The 20693-nt window shown below is 42.6% G+C and overlaps 5 protein-coding genes across 5 annotated transcripts; 3 read left to right on the top strand and 2 right to left on the bottom strand.

Annotated features, from left to right (window-relative positions):
* Nucleotides 1-52: 52 nt before the first annotated feature.
* Nucleotides 53-1400, bottom strand: BCR41DRAFT_372230 (hypothetical protein; the record flags this gene model as incomplete). Its single annotated transcript, XM_022026665.1, has 3 exons — nucleotides 53-126; nucleotides 898-1261; nucleotides 1347-1400. The coding sequence occupies 3 exons, from the start codon at nucleotides 1398-1400 to the stop codon at nucleotides 53-55; spliced, it is 492 nt and encodes a 163-aa protein (XP_021879429.1).
* A 3983-nt stretch (nucleotides 1401-5383) lies between these two features.
* Nucleotides 5384-7065, top strand: BCR41DRAFT_357190 (hypothetical protein). Its single transcript, XM_022024830.1, is given in 8 exon segments — nucleotides 5384-5939; nucleotides 6031-6242; nucleotides 6287-6472; nucleotides 6515-6608; nucleotides 6656-6714; nucleotides 6766-6840; nucleotides 6908-6968; nucleotides 6988-7065. The coding sequence occupies 8 exon segments, from the start codon at nucleotides 5585-5587 to the stop codon at nucleotides 7041-7043; spliced, it is 1098 nt and encodes a 365-aa protein (XP_021879428.1). The 5' UTR covers nucleotides 5384-5584; the 3' UTR covers nucleotides 7044-7065.
* A 230-nt stretch (nucleotides 7066-7295) lies between these two features.
* Nucleotides 7296-10789, top strand: BCR41DRAFT_357188 (hypothetical protein; the record flags this gene model as incomplete). Its single annotated transcript, XM_022024829.1, has 15 exons — nucleotides 7296-7334; nucleotides 7747-7775; nucleotides 7803-7842; nucleotides 7865-8032; nucleotides 8109-8201; nucleotides 8655-8813; nucleotides 8968-9063; nucleotides 9181-9216; nucleotides 9257-9349; nucleotides 9455-9495; nucleotides 9530-9543; nucleotides 9582-9679; nucleotides 9747-9939; nucleotides 9969-10122; nucleotides 10272-10789. Coding segments are annotated over 14 exons (1404 nt in total), but the record flags the coding sequence as incomplete, so codon positions are not given.
* Nucleotides 10790-10801: 12 nt separating this feature from the next.
* BCR41DRAFT_357187 (ribosomal L28e protein family-domain-containing protein) lies at nucleotides 10802-12298 on the top strand (the record flags this gene model as incomplete). The annotated part of the gene is made up of 6 exons (XM_022024828.1): nucleotides 10802-10893; nucleotides 11053-11096; nucleotides 11344-11470; nucleotides 11506-11823; nucleotides 11924-12016; nucleotides 12134-12298. Coding segments are annotated over 5 exons (603 nt in total), but the record flags the coding sequence as incomplete, so codon positions are not given.
* Nucleotides 12299-12556: 258 nt separating this feature from the next.
* On the bottom strand, nucleotides 12557-14052 carry BCR41DRAFT_357186 (hypothetical protein). The gene is made up of 7 exons (XM_022024827.1): nucleotides 13954-14052; nucleotides 13617-13915; nucleotides 13320-13526; nucleotides 13218-13268; nucleotides 12919-13158; nucleotides 12710-12833; nucleotides 12557-12681 (listed from the first exon to the last, which is right to left on the bottom strand). The coding sequence occupies exons 1-7, from the start codon at nucleotides 14024-14026 to the stop codon at nucleotides 12563-12565; spliced, it is 1113 nt and encodes a 370-aa protein (XP_021879425.1). The 5' UTR covers nucleotides 14027-14052; the 3' UTR covers nucleotides 12557-12562.
* Nucleotides 14053-20693: the final 6641 nt, after the last annotated feature.

Raw genomic sequence — 20693 nt, 5'->3', positions numbered from 1 at the left:
ATATGTATGCACCAATTCCTCTGCTCCTTCCCTTTTTTATTTGTATCAAAGTTTAGTACTTTCCATTGGATGGATTGTCTCCTGTCTGGCCACCTTGTTTCCAGTGATGGCAAGTCATTTCTCTTTCTTTTTTTTAGTGTTATATTTTATTATAGCTATTAGAAAAAAGAGAATAAGAGAAAACAAACAAGTAGCATAGCCGGATGACCTATATGGTTTTTTCCTTTTTTTTACATGAGAGCTGCTGGAGTCGTATTCTGGAAGAAAAAGTCGCTACGGCTCTTTTTAAGCCTCAGAACACGTTTGGTTAGCTCTGCTTCCTGAGCAGCAGCACTGCTGCTGCCGCTGCTAATGTCGTCTACATCTGTATTAGAGTCTCTTGAGGACATTTTAGCAATGGTGCTGGCAGATGAATCCGCTTTGAGGGCCGATCCAAATCCGTCACTGGAAGAAACAGCGGTGGAGACAGAGGTCATGGACGAGATAGTATGCGTGGACGCTTTCGCACTCAGCAGTGTCGCCGACAAACCCTGGAGCTCTTCAAGCGTAGCACTTGAGTATACATCCAAGTAACAGCCAGCACCTCTGCGTTCTTGCTCTTCTACTATCATAGTAGACGTATAGAAGCTTGAGCGAGCCTCGAGGCGGTCAGCCTCGCGAACGCTGAGGGGCTTAAGCGTCCACTTCCTATAACCGGCCCGACAGGCGCTTTGAGATGAAGGTTGCTAGCGAGTGAGGGGGCCGATGATGTACGAATGCCGCTAAGAGCGCTTGTGGGCCCAAGGCTGCTCATCAATCCATCGCTGGCGCTGCTGCTCCTACTGCTATTTGAACTGATGCTTGTGGATGAAATGCAACTGGCCTGGCTGTTATTCCTGAGCATTGGTGTCACCATACCCCCCATGCCTCTCCGGTTCATGCTAAGGGACCATTGGCCATAACGCTGGTTATACTGCTGCTCGCTGACATCCCTTAGGCGGAAGTAATAAGCCGCATACAGGGACCGCTTTACCGAAACATTATACTGGAGTTTAGCCATCGCGAACCGCTCCAACGCATTAACGTCCTTAACAGAAAGGCCCTCAAAGATGGCGCAAACATCCGAGTTGAAGACTGCAAGGTCCTCCCAAACTTTAATAGAAAGGATCAAGGCTCCTAACAGCAAGCGACGCCAATTGATCGCATGGAAGGACAAGTTTCCCAACTCTGTCATACGTTCAACATAAATTAACGTGATAATGGCGTTCTCCGCACCGAGGTTCTATCAGAGTTAGTAAAAAGAAGAAAAAAAAATTAGGAAACATTTATAGATATTTGATTTAACCATGCTTTATATATATATATACCTGGCTGCAGTCAAAGATAAACCTCATAAAGTCGAATATATCTGCTTGAGTCATGGTAACCTTTTCAGATGGCACATAGGAAGACGAATTGATAATTCTTTCAGTTCTGCAGTCATTGGTCCTATGGGAATGGAGTACTTTCTCGTAAAGTACAGTGGTAACCCTGTTTTTTTTTTTTTTTTTTTTTTTTTTTTTTTTTTTTTTTTTGCAGAAAATGTTAGGAGTGCTGAAATGCTAAGAAGAGGTAGCTCGCAAAATTAAGTAAATAAAAAATCCTTACGCCCGCAGAGTTTATCCACATCGCTCTTGGTCATTGTACTGTCGATATATAAGCTTGAAGTTGAATTACATTTCGTTAACGAAAAGTGAGAAGCCAAGGTCCGGCCCTCAAGCGCGCTCAAAGCCCCAGGCGCAATACCAGTCATAACACTTGTTGTGGTTTGGAGCGTTAAAGGAGGTTGGTCTGCCACAGTTGTAGCAGTCTCAGTACTTGAATATTTCTTTTTCTTATCATACTTCTTTTCGGCAACAGCCGTAGCAGATACGCCATGTTGTTTTGCAGGCTCCGTAGACTCGACACCAGATGCGAGTCTATCAGCCTGGTGTTGCTGCTGGGAAGATAATGGTGACGACAAACACTTTTGCGATTGTTTGTAACAGGTAGACTGTGACGGCAAACCTTGCTCTTCTTTGACCCAGAGCCTTCCTTTGCCAGTATGCCCTCATTCGATTCAGACCTTGAACCCAGACTTGAATTTAAAAGGGTTGATGACGATGACACCATAGAAACAGAAGGCTTTATTGGATCGCCCATAGTACTCGACATGCCGCCCAAGAAGTCTTCCGCGCCACTATTCTCGTATTCAGAAACCAAGTAGGTCAAAGAGTCTTCAGAACCGATATCTTTTCCTTTACTGTTACCTAGGCTATCACAGCCAAGGGCCAGACTGAAGTCAGACTCCGAACTGCAAATAATGTCTACAATTCGCCTGTCACCGAAGTGAGCCTTTTGAAGATTCAGGAGCTTTTGCTGGCGTTGAGACATGGGGTAAAGTTTTTGTGTAGCCTTTTCTGATGGCGAATTGCTATTATGATGCTGGCGTTGGCTGGCCTTATCGTGATGCTCCTCGTCACTGCTATCCTCTATGCTATCCTCTATGCTATCCTCTATGCTATCCTCTATGCTTTGTCGACGAAGCTTGGTTAACTTGGTTCGATGCCCAGTCCTTGATTTATTGCCATGATCACACCTGATATAGCTGATAATACTTTCGCTACAATTTTCAGTTTTGGTTTGCCAATGAGGGTCCTGTGTAAGTCCATAGGGCCTATCCCTTCCTCAGCCTTTCCCCTCACCCCAGTCTTCCTAATCTTCTGACGAGACTTCTTTGCATTATTTGCATTATTAGTGATAATTTCATGCCTCTCTAATGCCTTACTAATTTGAGCGTCTCCCATAGAGCTCCTCTGGGCTGGCGATCCCCACCAACCTGCGTCATTTGCATCTATCGTACTTGGATCATGTCCGCAAGCGGATTCTGCTCGAGAGAAAGCAGCAAATTCGATGAAGACTCCTTCAGACCGATCGGCGAGTCGGCTTAGGCTTGTAGAAGAGACAATAACAGAGCTCCACTCACGGAGCAACTCCTTGACAACGACGACGTGGAAGAGGAGCTGGTGATAGTACTATGGCAATAGCTATCAGTATCAGGTATTTCCTCCTTCTTGGCCTTGTTTAAACGTGGCAGAAATTGCAATTGGCCTTTTTTGTTCTCAAGTTGACAAGTGATAGGAAAAAAATGACCTTTGCCTTTCTCATCATTTGAACCTTCATTTGTGCTACTCTCATCACCGTCTTCATAAGAAGATCCACTGCTCCCAGTGCTATTGCAGCCTGGCCTCTCCTCTTGCCTTCCTCGCCCTCTTTCCATGGCAAGAAATTACGCCAGTCGTCTGCAACTCTGCGAATTGCCGAAAGTATGCAGAGCCTGGAGAACACTCGCGTAAATTTCTACGAACAATTCTTAACTGTTCTTTCGCAACTTGCTTTTCTTCTTCCGTATAAAGATTGTCTACAACAGCTGCAATAGTAGTGGTAGTGTTGGCAGGCCGTATAGACGTCCCTGTAGCTTTTTTGCGTCCAGGAATACTTCGCTTTTTTTTTGTCTTTTTCGGCTTGCAGTTGCTGCTATAGAATAATGGTCACAGCTTTGGTTTATTGCCGGCCACGGAGCCGATAACCTCGGGGTCCTTGTTGCTGTAGTTTTCTCCTGACTATATTGGCGTTCTGTTGGGATTTTGCATAGGTCTTTCCCTTCTTACTGTTACTACAAACGCCGTCGACACTACTCGTACTGGCGGTGCTTCCAGAGCGGCGACGTTGATACTGGTGCACTGCCTGTCGAATGCTATAGAGTGGTGAGCGTGTAGGACTATTCAATGGACGGGTCGGAAGGTAATGTTTGTAGTGGCCAACATGGTTTCCGTCAAAACCTGATATCATGCATGGAGGCCCTTCTTGAAGAGGTAGAGATAGTAGTCGTAGAAGTAGAGACCGCACCTAGCGGTGGTGGAGGGCAGTAAGGTGCGTACGAGGATTACATGAGCCTTGTCTATAACGGTGGTAATATATGTGTGTCTTACGGCCTGTTGGGTTTAAGAAAGCGAGGACTATAAACGTAAAAAAAAAAGAAAAAAAAAAAGAAATAGGGAAAAAATCAGCATGCAAATTACATTCTACGTGTCTTTACTTTTCGTATTTTTTTTACCAGTAGATTTTCGTGCCTTTAGATGTTGCTTTTAGTAAGCTTATTGAGCTTCCAACAAATTTGCTGTCCTAGTGTTGTTCTTGGATGAGATAGACTGTTGCTGGTGTCTCTCGTTGCTTTTGTGGAAGCTGGGATGCTCTGGTACTTGAGCATTGAAGAAGAATAGATGTTACGGTATGTTTGCGTGTAAATTAAGTGATAGAAACAAAGGGCAGTAAAAGAACAAGAAGTGTAAGCTAGCGCTAGTGTATGGATAGACTATGGAAGATATTCAGCTGCCTGATGTTTGAAGCAAACAGGGAGTATGGTGAAAGCGCTTGTGTACAGTAGAATGAAAAGGGTTTATAGGCAAGTGAGTGAATGAAAACGAGAAAGCAGCAAAGCAGAAAAATAAGTAATTCATAAAAGAGAAACGATTGGGAACTGTTTTTCTTCTTTACTAGAATCAAATGACAAACGAAGGGATAATATGAAAATAAAGTGAGATAGGCACACCAATGGTAATGAATGCGTTTTGAGCCTTTTCTTTTCGCTGTTGAGATGGCATCGATGCCAGCTGAACCTGGAAGGGGACCGGTGGAAACAGAATCGACCAGCGAGAGCAGGGCTGCATTTTTTTTTTTTTTTTTTTTTTTTTTTTTTTTGGTGGAGCCGCTACAAATAAGAAAACTGGTATTATGTCACATCGATTATCAGCATGTCTGCATGATGGAACAATATCAGCATTGCATACCATAGGAGACCCTTGCATTCTTATATTCTTCTTAGCAAAACCTCTTAACTTCCTCGCTCTTCATATTAATGCCAACACAATAACTTTTTATGCAATTCTACAACTTTCAGCTAATGGTAAGCAGCGTCAAGGGATGGCAGCAATAGTCACAACAGTAGTATGCTCATACTCTCATAGGCTCGCATAGAAAAAGAACAAAGTTAAAGAGGATTCTGATTCGATCTATGAAGCATTTTCATTACCTTTGGTGTGCATCAGACTTTTTCTATCTTTTTTGGTAAAGGTTCTATGTAATAGCATCCGGATGCGTTGGCCGCTCTCTCTGTTCTTTTTTAGTTGCTTTGGTCAATCACTTTGGGGAGTTTATGTCATTTGGGTTTTTTTGGCCGAGAAAGAGTCGGAGAAGCAAGACCAACACACAACATTGCGGAAGTTGAATTTTTTAAAAAAAAAACTTGCCCTGTGCGTAACAACGCGTGTCAGGTCACACACGACAATCTGATCAGAAACAGAAGGCTCATTCCATTACAGCCACTGAAGAAACAGGACCCATCCTTCCCTTCATCCCGCTCCAGTTGTACATGCTTCGTAAAGTTAGCCGCAACACAGTGACAGCAAGAAGACATATATCTCATCTTCCCTGAAGCAGCACCAACTTTGGATATACTCCACCATTAGTTTACGCCTTAAGCGATCAAGTAAGCGAAACTATCTACTACCTCATTTTCATGCTCGGAATGGCGACTGATAAAACCAGTTCCATTGACCCAAGGAAGAGCAGAATGAAACAGAGTTCATCGCATTCATTTGACTCGGAAGATGATTCTGAATCTGATCTTGAGATTGATTTGTCTCCAAATCCCAACGATCGAAAAAAAAGATCACAAAAGGAATCAATCAAAGTTCCGAAACATTTTGGCAAGAGTAACACACAGGTTTACGACAATATCTCTGTCTACGCTCCACCGGACTCCAACCTCATTTTCAAATGCTCTCAGAAGCGTGCTAACTGGTACCTCTCTCGAAATCTTGCCCGGCCACTGTCTCCAAATTCGATCCACCTCAACTTTTCACCCGCGGGACAGGGTCCATGTAAATGATCCCCTACCTGGAAGAGCGCGAAAATAAGTGCGTTATCTGTGGCTTGACTACTGCAGAACTGGTGCGACCATGTTGCACGTAGTTCCAGAACAATACAGAAAATGGTTCCCGATTCGGCTGAAAAGCCATTCCAGTCATGATATTGTCGTTGCCTGCCCAGAATGCAATGCCAAATGGGATAAAGAAGCAGCAGTTGTGCGCAAAAAGATTGTCGGGCTCTATAGCATACCTTTAGAAGGTATTGGATGGATTAAAGACCATGAGGCAAGTGTAGCAAAGAGATCTGCCGCTGCAGTGATCACAGAATGAATCGGCGATGGTTGGAGTATCATACACAGTATAACCAACAGCAACAACAGCAACAACAGCAACAACAGCAACAAGAAAGCGATAAAGCCAAAAGGAAATCGATTACAAACAACATTGACTGCAAGCCCGTTACAGGAGAACCCTGGCTCGACTTCAAGAACAAGAAAGACAACAAAAATAAAATGCAGAATGTGATACCCCTTAGAAGAATGCAGGTTCTCGAGAAGAATGCTTGACTGGGGAATAGTCATCAAAAGGGTGATAAAGAACAATTGATAGAAACATCAACAATACAGAAGCGAGACTCTATGAACGATGCTGATGACAGGAAGAGCCACGAAAAAGATGAAGGTTGATGATATTGATACTTCAATCCACTTCGCTTGTACCTTCAACAGGATTTCCAATACGAAGGAAACGATCAAAAGGCGAAAGGGGGAGAGAGGCACAGATAGAGGTCCGATTTCACCACCAGGAATACTCCACACATTAAATAGGACTATTCTAGACGGCAGCAATGGCAGCACAGGCAATATATAAAGGGCCGGACTACAAGGAACATGGCCAGTTAGTGATTGCGCGGGTGATGGCATCTTCGCCTGAGTTTTTTAGGATGCGGATGAAACTCCTGGGACGATACGTCATGGAAGGATGCTGAACCATTGGATCCTGCTCCGGTAGGATGGCAAGATATTTCGGCTTTTGTCGGTCGTGAGACAGGCATTCCTAGAACGAGCTATGCCACAACATCTCAGTTCACAATGGAGAGTTGAGAATCCTGTGTAAGCATTTTAAAGAAGCCTCTGCATGTAGACTATCTATTACATGTGTTGGTTAAAGTGTTCTTTTTCGCTATGAATGAATGAAGAGTGTCATTTTTATAGTCCTGCACAAACCCAGTGATGCCTGTTGGCTTACTAACAGTGTCTCGTTTTTGCTATGCTTGAATTAAAAGAAAAGGACGCTATTTTTGGCTCTCTTTCACCTCTTCTCAACGTCAACCTCATTCGCTCTTGTCTCTTCATCATTCTCATTCATTCTCTCTCTCTCTTCCTCTCTCTCTCTCTCCTCTCTTCTCTCTCTCTCTCTCTCTCTTCTCTCCTCTCTCTCTCTCTCTCTCTTCTCTCTCTCTCTCTCGCTCTCGCTCTCTCTTCTTATTTTTTATTAATCCCCTTACCCTTTGTCACAATACCTTCAACTCTTTTGATTTAACCTCGCATCGTTCATCGCTTATTTGCGCATCCGGGATGCGTTCTCGATTTAACCGCTACTCATTGCTTTCAGTGGCAGCCACGTTGTTGTATCGCTTATCCTCTTCATAAATCGCTCTTTCATACTCCATCCTCATCTCAACCTTGGTCTGCTAAAGTCTCTTGAGCCCTTTCTTAAAGACGTTGTTCTTTTGGCGCAGACTCGCCGTTTCACACTCTTCCTTCGACAATGTTCTCAATGAGATTCTGCGTCATGGTCATCTTCATCGTAATTAAAGCAACAGCAGAAGGATGGTTTGAGTAGAATGTCAAGGACAAGGATACGTATCTGTAGTTTATTCACGATCGATACACTTCGGATCCAAAACGAACTTGTGGGAATAACAAGATTATGAGACAAGCCGATTTCTTGGAGGAGCAGCAGGTATAGGCAATGGATTCCGACCCTCAGTCTTTCAAGCAGTGGCAGAACGATACCTCAAATTCAGGACGCCATCTCCAGCTGTGCTGCTGCAGCTACAGGTCATTCTGTCCTACTTGCAGAATGAAAAGCTGTGTGTTCTGGTGAGTGAGCAAACCGCTCTTCAAACATCTGGCGACAGCTAAAAAAGAAGCTTTATTCACACGCTATTTTGTTTAGGTCTTTACAAACATGGCATTTTGTCTAGCCTTCCTCACTGGGCGACTGATCCTGAGGACTTTCTTTGGCGATCTACGAATGATTGAACGGCAGGTAGGTGCTCTTTCCTATTTACTTGATCATTGGTAGAAGAAAGAGAATGACCAAAAGTCAAAATGAAAGGACCAACTACAGCAGAGACAAATCAATACCCAACACCTTTTTTTTTAAAAAAAAAAAAAAAAAAAAAAAAGTGAAAAAGTGAAAAAGTGAAAAAGTAGAAAGCTTATATCGAGGATCAATCCTCTTCCCGTCATGACCAGGGATACAACCACCACTTGTTCATCATGGGATTTGGTACTTTCCATTCAGAATTATCAACATCAACATGGAGAAGGGCGAGGGGAGGTTCAAATTGTGTTCCTGTCCAATTGGGTTTGATTTTATTGCTTTTTTGAAAGCACTAAAGTATCATCGTGTGACAATCCCATCCTATCCCAGTATAATTTACACTTCCCCACCTTCTCTCTCTCCCCAAAAAAAAAAAAAAAAAAAAAAAAATCATAGCACATGTATGATAGGGCACTAAACTTCCTGCTTTTTAAAGTCGTCTTTGGGGTGCCATTCTGGAGCCTCGCTGGGAAAACTTTTAATCTGGACTGCCTGGTTCACTATCCTCGGATTTCACGAGTCTTTAGCATGCTGTGCCGTGATCGGTTTGAATTTGTATGAATATGCAACAATGTTTACTGTACCAATTTCATTGTAGTCATCTGTGTAACTCTTCGCCTCTTTCAGATGCACTTTGCCAACAAACTCCTTCTTCCCTTCTTATTATAGTAACTGTATCGCCTAAATCCCCGTCATAGTCCATATCAAGATTTTGAGCATGCTCACAATGATCTTGGTCTCGAACATTGCGTGGTTTTACTCTGTATCTCGGTCTTCCGATCCATGTTACTTCCTGTCCTTTGAGGTATGTATCTAAATCTTGATTTTTTTTTTTCTTCTTCGTGAAAACACAAAAAACCAAGATTTCATAATTAACAAGCCCCGGCTAAACTTGTAACCCCTGTGTTTTGAATTCTCTTAGTGCTTCACATTGTTCCTGGACACGGTTCAGACACTTGTGAAATACATTATCCATCTTGGTGATTTATCACGTCAAGACCAGTGAATCACGAAGAATGATTCAATACTATACCGAATTTGTTACTGACACGATGATTTTGGTGACAACTTGGGACACTACTCCATTTATGGTGAGTCAACAAGAAGATCTGGTTAAAAAAAAAAAAAAAAAAAAAGTTATATCTAACATATATCTATACATCTATACATTATTTTTATTTTAATTATTTGATCAGTATTTGCATGGGATCTCATTTACACTCATTGATGCAGTGCTGTTCTTAACATGAGAAGCGTGTTCAACATTTAAGGAAAAAACTTGCCGGTCATCATGCCTACCGCCAGGCTCTCAATAACATGCAGCATTATACCCATCAGCAACAGAGAAGGAACTGGAAGATTATAGCGATGACTGTGCTATCTGCAGGGACAGTATGGCCTCAGCAAAAGTCCTTCATGTGGTCATATCTTTCACTTGTTTTGTTTCTCGGTCCTGGCTTAACATCACAGCTCGTGTCCCACATGCAGGCGGCATTGTCCGTCAAAACAGAATCAAATAGGGTAGTGAATAGTGGTTCGAATGGTATTTCTAGTCATAACGTGAACCGCGCCAATGTTGAGACAGCTGCAGCGCCTACCTTGAGCGACATCCAATATTCTAGCCGCATTGGGCCACCAACCGCTACCCCTTCGTTACAAGCTCTATCAGTGCCATCCTCTAGTTCAACCAATACTCCACATATTCTTCAGTGGGTAATCATTCATCGTCAAGTGCTCCTACCCATAATAGCGCTTCAGGCAACAATAGCAATCGTTCTAGTACAGGGCATCAATTGTTTACATTCAACTCTGAGCAGCAGCCATGGCTGAGTCGTCTGGGCTTCCAAGAATCACAGTGGAGGTCGTAGATCCAGCACAGAGAAGAAGACCAAAGTAGCTCTGACTTATACTCTTCAATCTCATTCGCACACCAGTACCCATTCAATCCACCAACGTCCCCTTCATAGTCTATTCCCTATTCTTCACATCAGCAACTATCGCCGAGGATGACAGTACGGATGAAGATGAGGATGAAGATTTGAGAAGAGCCATTGCTGAGAGCTTGGCTTTGAGTCAACTGACGCAATCACAAATCAACATCAAATTTGCCGTTAACAGCCTCAACAACGACAGCAGCGGCGACAGCAACAGCGACGACTATAACAGCAACGAGCGAACATTTGAGTCGGGACATCGGTCATAAATCGTCTACAACATTAGCCGGAGCAGCGATTCTGAGTGTGGCCCTAGTCAGAGCCAAGTCGAAGAGCTAGCCTTGTGAGCGAAATTGAGTTGATCATAGGAACAGCATTGGTGGGGTAGACGAGAGACTATGCCCACCTGTGATCTCAAAGTTGATTGAATTGAGCGAGTTACACGTAGTGTACCAAGTCAGAGAGTCTACTTTGAGTTGTGAATAACTCAAACTTGTATTTTTATTCCTTTATCTAACTAACCCTTAACTAAAGTTCAAGTGACTGTCCCTCCAAAAAAAAAAAAAAAAATAATAAACAGTCAGTGCTTGTTGCTTGCCATGTATTTTTTTTTTTTTTACCACACGCCATTATAAATCTCCCCATCCATCGTCGCATACTTCTTGTCAGTCTTCTACATTTACATAATAATACCGACGAGGGTACGTCTTTCTGACCAATGTGTTGCTCTAATATACACATCCTAGCCTTTCGCTTTATCTCTTGAGCCCAAAAGGAGGAATAATAATAAAAAAGAAGAGACACAATAACCAAGCTAATCATGGACTTTATCTATGTTGCAACTCATAAAAAACTGTAGTTATTGGCAGGTTATCAACCAACAATTTTGCTCATACAAAGTCAAGTAAGTCTAGGGTCCAACATAATATAGATTCATACAATATCAAAGATATAAATGTTTGGTTGATTTCATGAATAAAACCTATAATTTTGGCCTGGTTCGGAGCACTTGTTTTGCTTCACTATATTAACTCACTTTTTTTTTCCTATTATACTTATGCCTCATCTTATCAACGATTGGATCATTGGAAAACCAAATAAACCAAATAAAACCAATAAAAACCAATAAAAAAAAAATAAAAAAAAATCAGGACACCAACAGGGAATTTTTGCAGGAACGAATACAATGCGACGGGTCTCTGCAACCGTCAATCCTGCCCTCTCGCCAACTCTCGATACGCTACAGTTCGTGAGCAGAATGGAGTGATCTACTTGTTTGTGAAGACACCTGAACGAGCACACTCACTGCCAAGTGGGAGAAGATCAAGTTGTCCAAAAACTATGCACAGGCACTGGAGCAAATTGATAAGGAATTGATCTACTGGCCTAACTTTTCGATCCACAAGTGTAAGCAGCGTCTGACAGAGATTACACAATACTTGATCAAGATGCGTAAACTAAAATTGAAAGCGGATGAGAGACCCAAGCTGGTAGGGATCAAGAAAAAAGTTGAGCGGCGGGAGGCCAGGAGAGAAGCCAAGGCAGAAGCTGCAGCGAGATTAGATAAGGCGATCGAGAAGGAGCTACTGGATCGACTGAAGTCACATGCATACGGCGATGCACCCTTGAATGTACATGAAGATGTTTGGAAAGAAATTTTGGAAGGCGAGAAGGAGAACTAGAGATTGATAGTGATCAGACCGATGAAGATGACTCACAGTCAAAGCAGAGGAGGAAGAGGAAGAGGATGAAGAACGCGAGTTTGTTTCGGATCAAAGCGAGGATGAGGAAGATATGGAAGACATGTTTGAGAAGGAATATGAGGTAGGCAATCATTTAGTAACGCTTTTTTTTTTTCTTTTTTTTTATTCGATGCACCATCGTTTATATGGTATGGCTATATTAATCATAACATTTATCTTTTCAACGTAATTCTCTTAGCACGAGACTGTGGCTCTATAAACAATTTTTTTTTATCGTTTATCATCATTTCGACAGCCATACATACATATCCATCATAGCCACCGTGAAACATATATATACATATACTGCATTGAACGACAAATAATAACATTATAGCAAACAATGGCTTAAATGGAAACAGCTTGAAATAAAAAATAAATAAAAAATAAATAAATAAAAAAAAAAAAAAAAAAAAAAAAAAAAAAAAAGCTCATGGGAGCGTTCTGGTTGGAAATCTTGGATGTGATTTGTCTATCATTAATTTTTAACAATGAACCTTATTATCTGTTGATCTGTACGGTTTTTAAAGTTAGTCCGGAAATTCAGGGGCAAAAGATTAGAGAGGATGGAGACGAAAATAAACAGAACTTACAAATTTTTTGTGGGTGTGCCGGCCCAATATTGTGTCTAGCGTCGTGCGCGCTTTGCAGCCGGAGCAGGCGACTCTTCCGTGGGCTTGTACTTTGCAGGCCTCTCTTGTCTCTCAATTTGAGCAAGACCGATTCTTGCGATGTTTTCCACCCCTACTGCGTCCACGGTCGAAGAATACCTTACATGCCCGGCAATATTTAGAGCGAGGGTACACCGTCTCTAAAAAAGCTATCACAGAGGGTCGGGACAGCGGGCGTTGGTGTAAAATTCGTGCCGCTCCTACAGTGAAGTGTCCTCGCGCTTTGACCTAAGTGTTTCAAATGGCAGTCGTTTATTAGCAAGGGTTCTATGGCTTTCCAGCTTTCTTACTTTTTTTAAAAAAAAAGCCATACCTGTGTGACAAGATGTCTCGTTATAGCAGTGTGCTTGCTGGGAACTCCTTTACTACTTTCAAAGGACCCTAAGGCCGACGACAAGCACTCCTTTATCCCCAAAGCATCTTCAACACTCGCTGTACCGCGTAGTCGAACGTAGCTCGTTGAGCCTTTTCGTAGGTCCCATTTTTTTTTCAGATGCCATCTGGATTCGTAGAACTCTTGAAGCACATCCAAATTCGTTGATTCCTGTCTGTTCTTGAGACTCCCCGTTCATCCATTGAAAGTACTCATTTATACGTATCCCTTCCAAACACAGGGATGGCGCTCTCAACCTCAATCATTGCTTTTTCACGCTTCCTTTTGTTCTACAGGTAATTGAAGCGGAGGACAGGGAGGTACAAGAACCTGCTTCTCACCTTTACCGTTTGCCGCAAGTTAGGGTTGTGAGGGTCCAGCGAGGAAAACGTAAGGGCATTAACAATAACCAGGATCACATCCGACGATAGTTGTGGTGTTTGCGGATGGGCATCGCCCTGGTTTGTTGAATGTGAGCTCAACGTTTTCAAGCAGCTTGGAGCTCCTCTCTTCCAGTTTATGTTTGCGTAGTCTTCATCTGTTAGGGTCTTCACCGGCCGCCTTTGAGCACGTCGTGTTGAGAAATCCCTGAGAAAGCTCCAGTTTTTTGGCTGGGCCTTCTTTCATCTACGTCAGACTGCTGCTGTCTTCTTCGTCTGGGTTGTGTCATAGGCAAGTAGATTCAGAACTAGACCGTTGGTAGAAATCGTTCCTTTGAGTTTGAACCGAGTTAGATCTTTGTCCTGTGACTGCAGGGATACTTTGTCTTGATATCCACGAACCATGCGATCACCTCCAATGTCACAAAAGAGAGCCTGTATCAAAACCCCTTTTGTTCCCTGTACACACTCATACATTGCAGTCTTGGAAGGATTATTGAGAGGCAGAATACGCTCCAGCAGCTGCTTGGTATCTTCGTTCGCCCAGAGGATGTCAACTAGGGCGTGTTCAGACAGATACACATACCCGGGTGACCAGGGGACGTAGGAAAGTCTGAGTATTTTTTCACTTTTTTGTTCTCCCGCAAAAAAAACTCAATGTCGCTCATATCTTCGTTTGTTTTCTCGACATCAAACTAGAAAAAAAAAAAAAAAAAAAAAAAAGTCTGAATAAAAAAAAAAAAAAAAAAAAAAACAAAAACCATAAAAGCTATACCATTGCGTTCCTGTAGTGCTGCCTTAATGATGTCTGTACTTGGCCCATTAGTAGCTCTGACGCTCTTGGAAATGTGATCTTTTTGGGATCAAAGCCTTGACGTCCCCCAATGTGATGTCTATTTCCTTTATTGGGGAAAGTTCAGTGGTGGCCTTGAAATGTTCATAAGCGAGGGATGTGGGGCGTTTCTACCGCCTTTCCTTGTTTTTTTGCCCTCGCGTAAGCTGAATTGGGGCCACCTTGACCACTCAAAAGAAGGGTGGCGAGACGGAAGGAATAATCATTGCTATCCAAGACCTCGTCCAGTGCCTTTTTCCTCGACTTTGCTGCCCCTGGTAACCGCATGATCCTCTCAATGTCCAAGGCAATCGCCCAGTATGCATAGCGGCGTAGTCGGTTGAGGACAACAACTGCCCCTCGGATCTGGCTTGCAATACTATCCCTTTCATCTGCGTCCAGTCCGCCTTTCCTTGCCATGGAGGCCTTAAGGGACCCAATTGTTAAGGCCTTGATAGGGTCTTACTGCTGTAGCTGTGATCAACCTTCGTAGCATCCTTCAAGTTCCTAATTGGTGCACCTTCTTTTTTGCCCTGTGGGGCTTCTTGCCTTTGTGCTTCCGCTTTTGTTTTTTCTGTTGCTTCTTTTTTGCCTTTCTCCGACGTGGTGGATGCTTAAGGCCCGGCCTATCGTGCTGACGGCAGTTACTGATATCAACTGTGCGCCCATTCAATATGCTCGCCTTGTCAGAAAAGATGGGCCGGAACTGGTTCCTATGTGACCCTTCCGCTATATAGAATGATGGTCGCCTCTACATTATTCAAGAAAGGGACTAACGATTAGTATTGGGGACGTCTGGTTTCAAGGCCAAAAACTATAGCTTGAGCTTTCTTACGTTCTGCGGCGCTGCGCTCGCCTTTGCTGAGCCATTCTATGGCGAAGATCCTTTCCATTGAGTAGACGCTGCTTGAAGTTATCGAACTCATTGTTCGATGGTAACGCTTGGGCCGACGTTTGATGGCCGGAAGTAAAAATGCGGAGAGCTACACTGAAACGGCCTTCCTCAGAGGCTACGTTCCTTCCCAACACCTTACTAGCTTCCCTTAGGTAGCCGAAGCATTTTATTGTAGTTCTGTTCCACGCAACCTTTCGAATTAATCGAAGATTATTAACGGGCCTAACGTCTCGAGGTTCCTTGAGTAGTCATTGCCTGCGATGGCACAGAATAACACCAGATGCGCGTGTGTTGGCAGTCTTAGTGCTTGGATAACGTTGTCTACGTCGTAAACCCCAAACTTCCGTCTACGGTGCGGAAGGGGTCGCACTAGGAAGCAGACTCGTTCGTACGCAAAAAAATCAGAGTCTTGGGATATCACGATCCTATCATTCTCCTCATCATGGCACCCTATGCATGGGTCCGCTTCATATGCACACAGACAGACATCGAAGACAGAACTAAGGCCTGTTGCCAGCTGATCCTTGTCCTGGACGCTCAGGGTGTGGACTTCTCGAAGACCCTTCTGGATGCGCCTCATGACTTGAGGACGAGTCCATACCCCACTCCGAGAATTTCTCTCGAAGGTGCTCATATTGTTCTCCAAAGCGTCCATATTTTTTTGTCTTATGGCTTGCCGTTCTGTCCTTGCTTTTTCTTTCTCAGTACAAGGTTCCCCATCAATATGTATAGTCAGTTGTCCGTTGTGAAAAGATCCTTTATCTCGAGTGCCAGGGACCTTCCTACATCAATGATGGTTTCGTTTTTCATCTTTGCATGGACGACTCTGCGGAGGATGTCGTAATAGAACGTACCGAGGAGATCTAAATGAACAGAATGGTCAGGATTTGCCGCCAAGAAATGCCCACGTCAGTTTCCGAAGGTAAAACCCCGCGATCCGCAACCAGTTTGAAGAAGGACTTCAGCCCCATGGTCAATATCTAAGCGAAAAGAGAAAGAAAAAAGGAAAAATGGTGGTATGAAAAGAAATGAAAAAAAAAAAAAAAAAAAAAAAAAAAAAAAGAGCGACAAAGGTATAAAAGGATGAGCTTTTTTATGGTGTAAAGATTCAAAGCGAATAGATAAAGAATATTGAGGGAAAGATACAGGAACAAGTGGCAGTGGTAAAAGGGATGGGACTTTGAAGGAGGAAGACAATGATCCCTTTTTATATCCTGGATTGATGATGAGTTTTATCATTGTCTCATATAGTTTTGATATCGATCCTTTGCTTCACAGGCCACATCAATCTTTATTCAGTTCCTTTGTTTGGATTGGGGTTTTGTCCCAGTCAATAGCAGAGATTGAAAATAAATACAAGCTCTCGCATGAACGAGATTGGAAACAATAGCATTGAGATACCAAAGTAAGCATTCGAAAAATATATATAGCATATTATACTCGGTAGTTTCTAGGTGAGGCGGACCCACCTATGACTACAAAGGGCTTTGCGCAAAGATTCTGGTTCGACAGATTAGTGGATACAAAATAAACTGAAATTAATTTTAATGACCAGTCACGTCACACCACTTGCAATAACAAGCGAGTCAATTAGCTGCCAATACATTTAAGAGTATTCAAAAAATATAAGGGATCCCGACCAAATGGAACGGGCTATACTTTAATTTACTAGGTCACGTCTATGATGCACTAGAGATTTAAATTGTGAACTTGATCTCTGTTCACTTCCAATTTCTTCTAGGCCTTTGCTTTCGTTTCTTTCATTTATTATATCGATATTATTTTTTGCATTGCCATGGTCGCTACACGGTCCACACGTTCGTCGTTGTCTGCTGCGCTTTCACCTCCCACAGGGTCGACAGCCATTTCTCAGTCGAGCGGCCCATATCTGGTGTGCGACGTACCATCCGAGCATGGCGACCCCGGCAGGTCGTCTCACATACCGCCCAAGCACAACCTGTGGGGTTTGAAGAGGAATTACCAGGCCAGTGTGTGGAGGATGCGGAGGATGAAGAGAAGCTGTATGACAGAATCTACAGCTCCATAACGAATTCGCCCTACTTGATTTCCTTGAACAAGAAAGTGAAGAGAGGGAAAAGAAAAAAATTGGAGGAAAGAAGACGTCAAGAAGAGGCAACAAGAGTTGAGATTGGAGCAGACTAAACCAATTGGCCACCAATATGCTCTGTAGTGCACAGCAGTCAGTCAGTTATATTGGCCAAGATAGCCTTCAAGACCCTGAAGCAGCAGTCAAAGCCCATTATCCTGTGAAATATCTGAACAAACTTAGTCCGCCAGGCTTGCCTCTATTCAACTGGAGCTGAGAGTCGGTCAACCTGTCATTTATTTCGCAACTTGAGCCCAAAGTGCGGATTATGTAATGGCGCCCGCATGGTTGTATGTGCGTTAGACACAGGAATGATCCAGACTGAGAATACTAATGGGCAATATCAAGGAGAGCGTGCCTTCATTCTTCCGCATACCGCTTACAACGGTCGATGACCACTCTTCCCCAATCATGTTCTGCAGATTCCAGTTTCCAGTCAAGTCAGCCTTTGCCAAGACAATTAACAAGTCAAGGATAGACACTTAAACATGTCGGTGTTTATCTTCCTTAAGACGTTTCCTGTCATGCCCATCTCTACGTTGCCCTATCACGATGTACAGACCCAAACAATCTTGAGGTACTGATCGGAAACGGCAAGATAGAAGGCAAGGCTGGGATATACACGCGGAACATTATCTTCAAGGATGCTTTGTAGACGTTGCATATTTCACAGTACACGTGTTACATAAAAATTAAAATGTAATTCCCATGTAAAAATATAATATATTACTAACGGCTGTATATCATAAAACACGCCCCATGGATACCCTATCTATAGTGCCCGTAGACAAACTTGTAGTTATACTTTGACATGGATTTGAATAAATACCCCACATCTGATTCTCACTTACTTCTACTCCCTAGCTACTAGCTTGTCTAAAATTTTTCAGTAGAGACATTGTCTTTTGATCTTCGGTTGCTCTGCACTTCTTCATCTCGAAGTCTTTTTCAATTCACCACTCTGCTGCTACTCCGTTCAATGTTGTTTTTGCCAGATGCTCTCCCTCTTGGCTTTTATACACTTTGTATTTTGTACTTTATTATTAAATTTTCTGACGAGGCAAGACTGCACTGCTGTTTTCATCATTGTCGCTGCTAAAACGAATATCATTTAGTTACTGTGTCTCAATAAAGATACTTTGCTCATTTGCTTAAACTCATCATCCATTCCCGGGAGCTCGATGTACTCATTTAAACGTCTCTTAGCCTCGTTTTATACTATAATTGAAAGTAACTCTCGCCTACGTCTGTTTATTTCTCAGTATACAGTATATATTTTCCTATGCTTTTGTATTATTTAAATACACTTCATGATGGCAAAGAAACATCCAATAACTCGGTGGAGCCCGCAAATGCCTTCCATGGAAAGTATACAACCAAGGGCGATGAACAATATAGGGCGTGCGATCTAGTTGTTTTATTAAACGTATTGTCATGTTTCTGCTCCAAGTGTCAAAACTTAGTTTATTTTCCTTTCATCATCAACTACAAACGACTGCCTTACCAGGTTTGAGTGGTGGTGAGAAGATAAGGGAAAAGAATCTTAAATGGTGGCACTTGATCAATACAAAGGGTTCTATTTACTGACCTAACAATATTCAAAGTGATTGCCACTGATATAACAAAGTCCACAACATCAAAAACAACAACGAGACTTCGTAACATTCACGATCTCCTATCTTGAAATTGCTTAAGAGCCAATCCCAAGCCTAAGTTGTTATCTTCAAGCAAAATTTCCTGTGCTATTTTAGCTGCCTTAAGCTTCAAATACTCTTTACTTACTTCTCTATGTTGAGGTGGAGGCTTATGGTGCAGAGATCGTGGTAGTAATAGAAGAATTTGTTGTGGGATTTTAAAGATACTTCGCTAATACTTCTCTCTGCTACGTCTGATGCATCTGGTATTTTTCGTTTGCTTCGTTGCTTTGGGATTGTGGTCTGCGAAGAAGCCGCAGCGGTATCAGGCCTTGGAAATGCTCTTTCCCAGCCTTTTCCTATTGCACCCAGAATAAGGTGTATGTACAAAGGATCAATTAGCTATGACCAGTACAATATGATATATACAATATCAATTAGAAATCATCCAATACAACCCTCTAACTTCGTTCTGCGTCTTCATTGCCCATTCCGAAGCCATCATTTTAGTTAAAGGCTCTGGATGGGCCACCTTTAATCTTCATTAGGGTTAATCACAGACCTTGAGCTTTCTGATGAAAGTATTCTATCCTTGCACCACTCTGTATGGTCATAAAATGCCACCAATTCTTTCTTGAAATCATATACTGCTTTCAATTGGGAACTTGGTTTTGGTGTTCTCGAAAGTAGCCTGCGCCTTTGGTTGATGCTTTTAGGACCTCAGACATAGGAATGTATGTACTTAGTCATGATAATCTATGAAATGTTGTTATCTATGATTGCGTAATGGTTAGCAAACGCACTCAAGGACAACGCGAAGTTAATATGCGGAAACCGTACGCTGGGTATAAGTCATTGTATAAATGCTGGATACCTGTACCCACACGCAACATGCACCAAGATACAGTATGTTTTGACGCGAAGGCTCCTTACAGTCTTGCTCATTTCAGAGAAGAGAGAACCCTGCTAGCTAGGACAATACAAAGTCAGTGTGCATATCGAGCCAGAAGATAAAGCATGGCATCCCTCAAATTCCTTATACAGCCTTACTTACCTTTTGAGGAAAGTACCTTTCATTAATTTAACTATCACTACCTAAATATTCGTACTTGACAAAGTGATTTTGGACAAATGGTATGCAAGTAGGGGATCATTTTGAGCGTGAGTGCCATAAACAGTTCACAAAAAATGTATTGATTTAAAGGTGAAGGGAGGCAGAGACGCGTACAACCTTGGTCCTGTAAAGCACGTAACGAAGAAGGTCCGAAAGGCCATTCTAATATGTCGTGGAACCCTATCATAAAGCAAATCCAGGAATATCAGCTTGTTATTGAGCAGTTGGCCCTCAGAGATCAGGAACGCGCAAGACAAGTGATTAGCAACCTAGAAAAGTTGGAATGAAATATTGCGCAATTTTTAGCGTCCAGTAGCTTTAACATATCGCTTTCGACTTATGTATTAAAGAAATATACATGTTTTCGAATAAGGGCCTCTGAGGAGCGTATTTCTACCGAAATCGAATCATTAATAGCTTACGAGGTGCAGAAGGTGCTTCACATCGGTCAACACACACATATCATATGTAACGAAGAGGTAAAGGGCTATGAGGTGAGAAAGCGGATGGTGAGTATAATTAGGGAAAGCAGAGGGCAAAATAAGATTTTATTGCTTGTCCATAGTTTACGCGTTCTTCGTTGTGGTTGGCTGCAGTATGCACAGTTTGATTGTTAATCGATGTGGTGATTATATCCGCACTGTGCGCCACTGCCCCAAACGGTAATTGTAGCGCCATTCGGCACACGCATGTCGTGGATACTTATCTGCTCCTGGCCGTAAACCTACTACAAAAAAAAAATCTTGGCAGTGT

The sequence above is a fragment of the Lobosporangium transversale genome, assembly GCF_002105155.1.
Source record: "Lobosporangium transversale strain NRRL 3116 chromosome Unknown BCR41scaffold_29, whole genome shotgun sequence".
NCBI classification, from domain to species: domain Eukaryota; kingdom Fungi; phylum Mortierellomycota; class Mortierellomycetes; order Mortierellales; family Mortierellaceae; genus Lobosporangium; species Lobosporangium transversale.
This window is presented reverse-complemented; position numbering and strand designations above follow the sequence as displayed.

Excerpts from the sequence above, each read along its gene's own strand:
- BCR41DRAFT_357190 (XM_022024830.1), top strand. The coding sequence starts at position 5,585 with ATGGCGACTGATAAAACCAGTTCCATTGACCCAAGGAAGAGCAGAATG. Across the intron at positions 6,243-6,286 it reads CAAAGAGATCTGCCGCTGCA|TATAACCAACAGCAACAACA; the intron begins GTGATCACAGAA and ends TATCATACACAG. Across the intron at positions 6,473-6,514 it reads TACCCCTTAGAAGAATGCAG|GGTGATAAAGAACAATTGAT; the intron begins GTTCTCGAGAAG and ends AGTCATCAAAAG.
- BCR41DRAFT_357186 (XM_022024827.1), bottom strand. The coding sequence starts at position 14,026 with ATGAGCGACATTGAGTTTTTTTTGCGGGAGAACAAAAAAGTGAAAAAA. Across the intron at positions 13,916-13,953 it reads AGACTTTCCTACGTCCCCTG|TTGACATCCTCTGGGCGAAC; the intron begins GTCACCCGGGTA and ends AACACGCCCTAG. Across the intron at positions 13,269-13,319 it reads ACTTGCGGCAAACGGTAAAG|AACAAAAGGAAGCGTGAAAA; the intron begins GTGAGAAGCAGG and ends AATTACCTGTAG.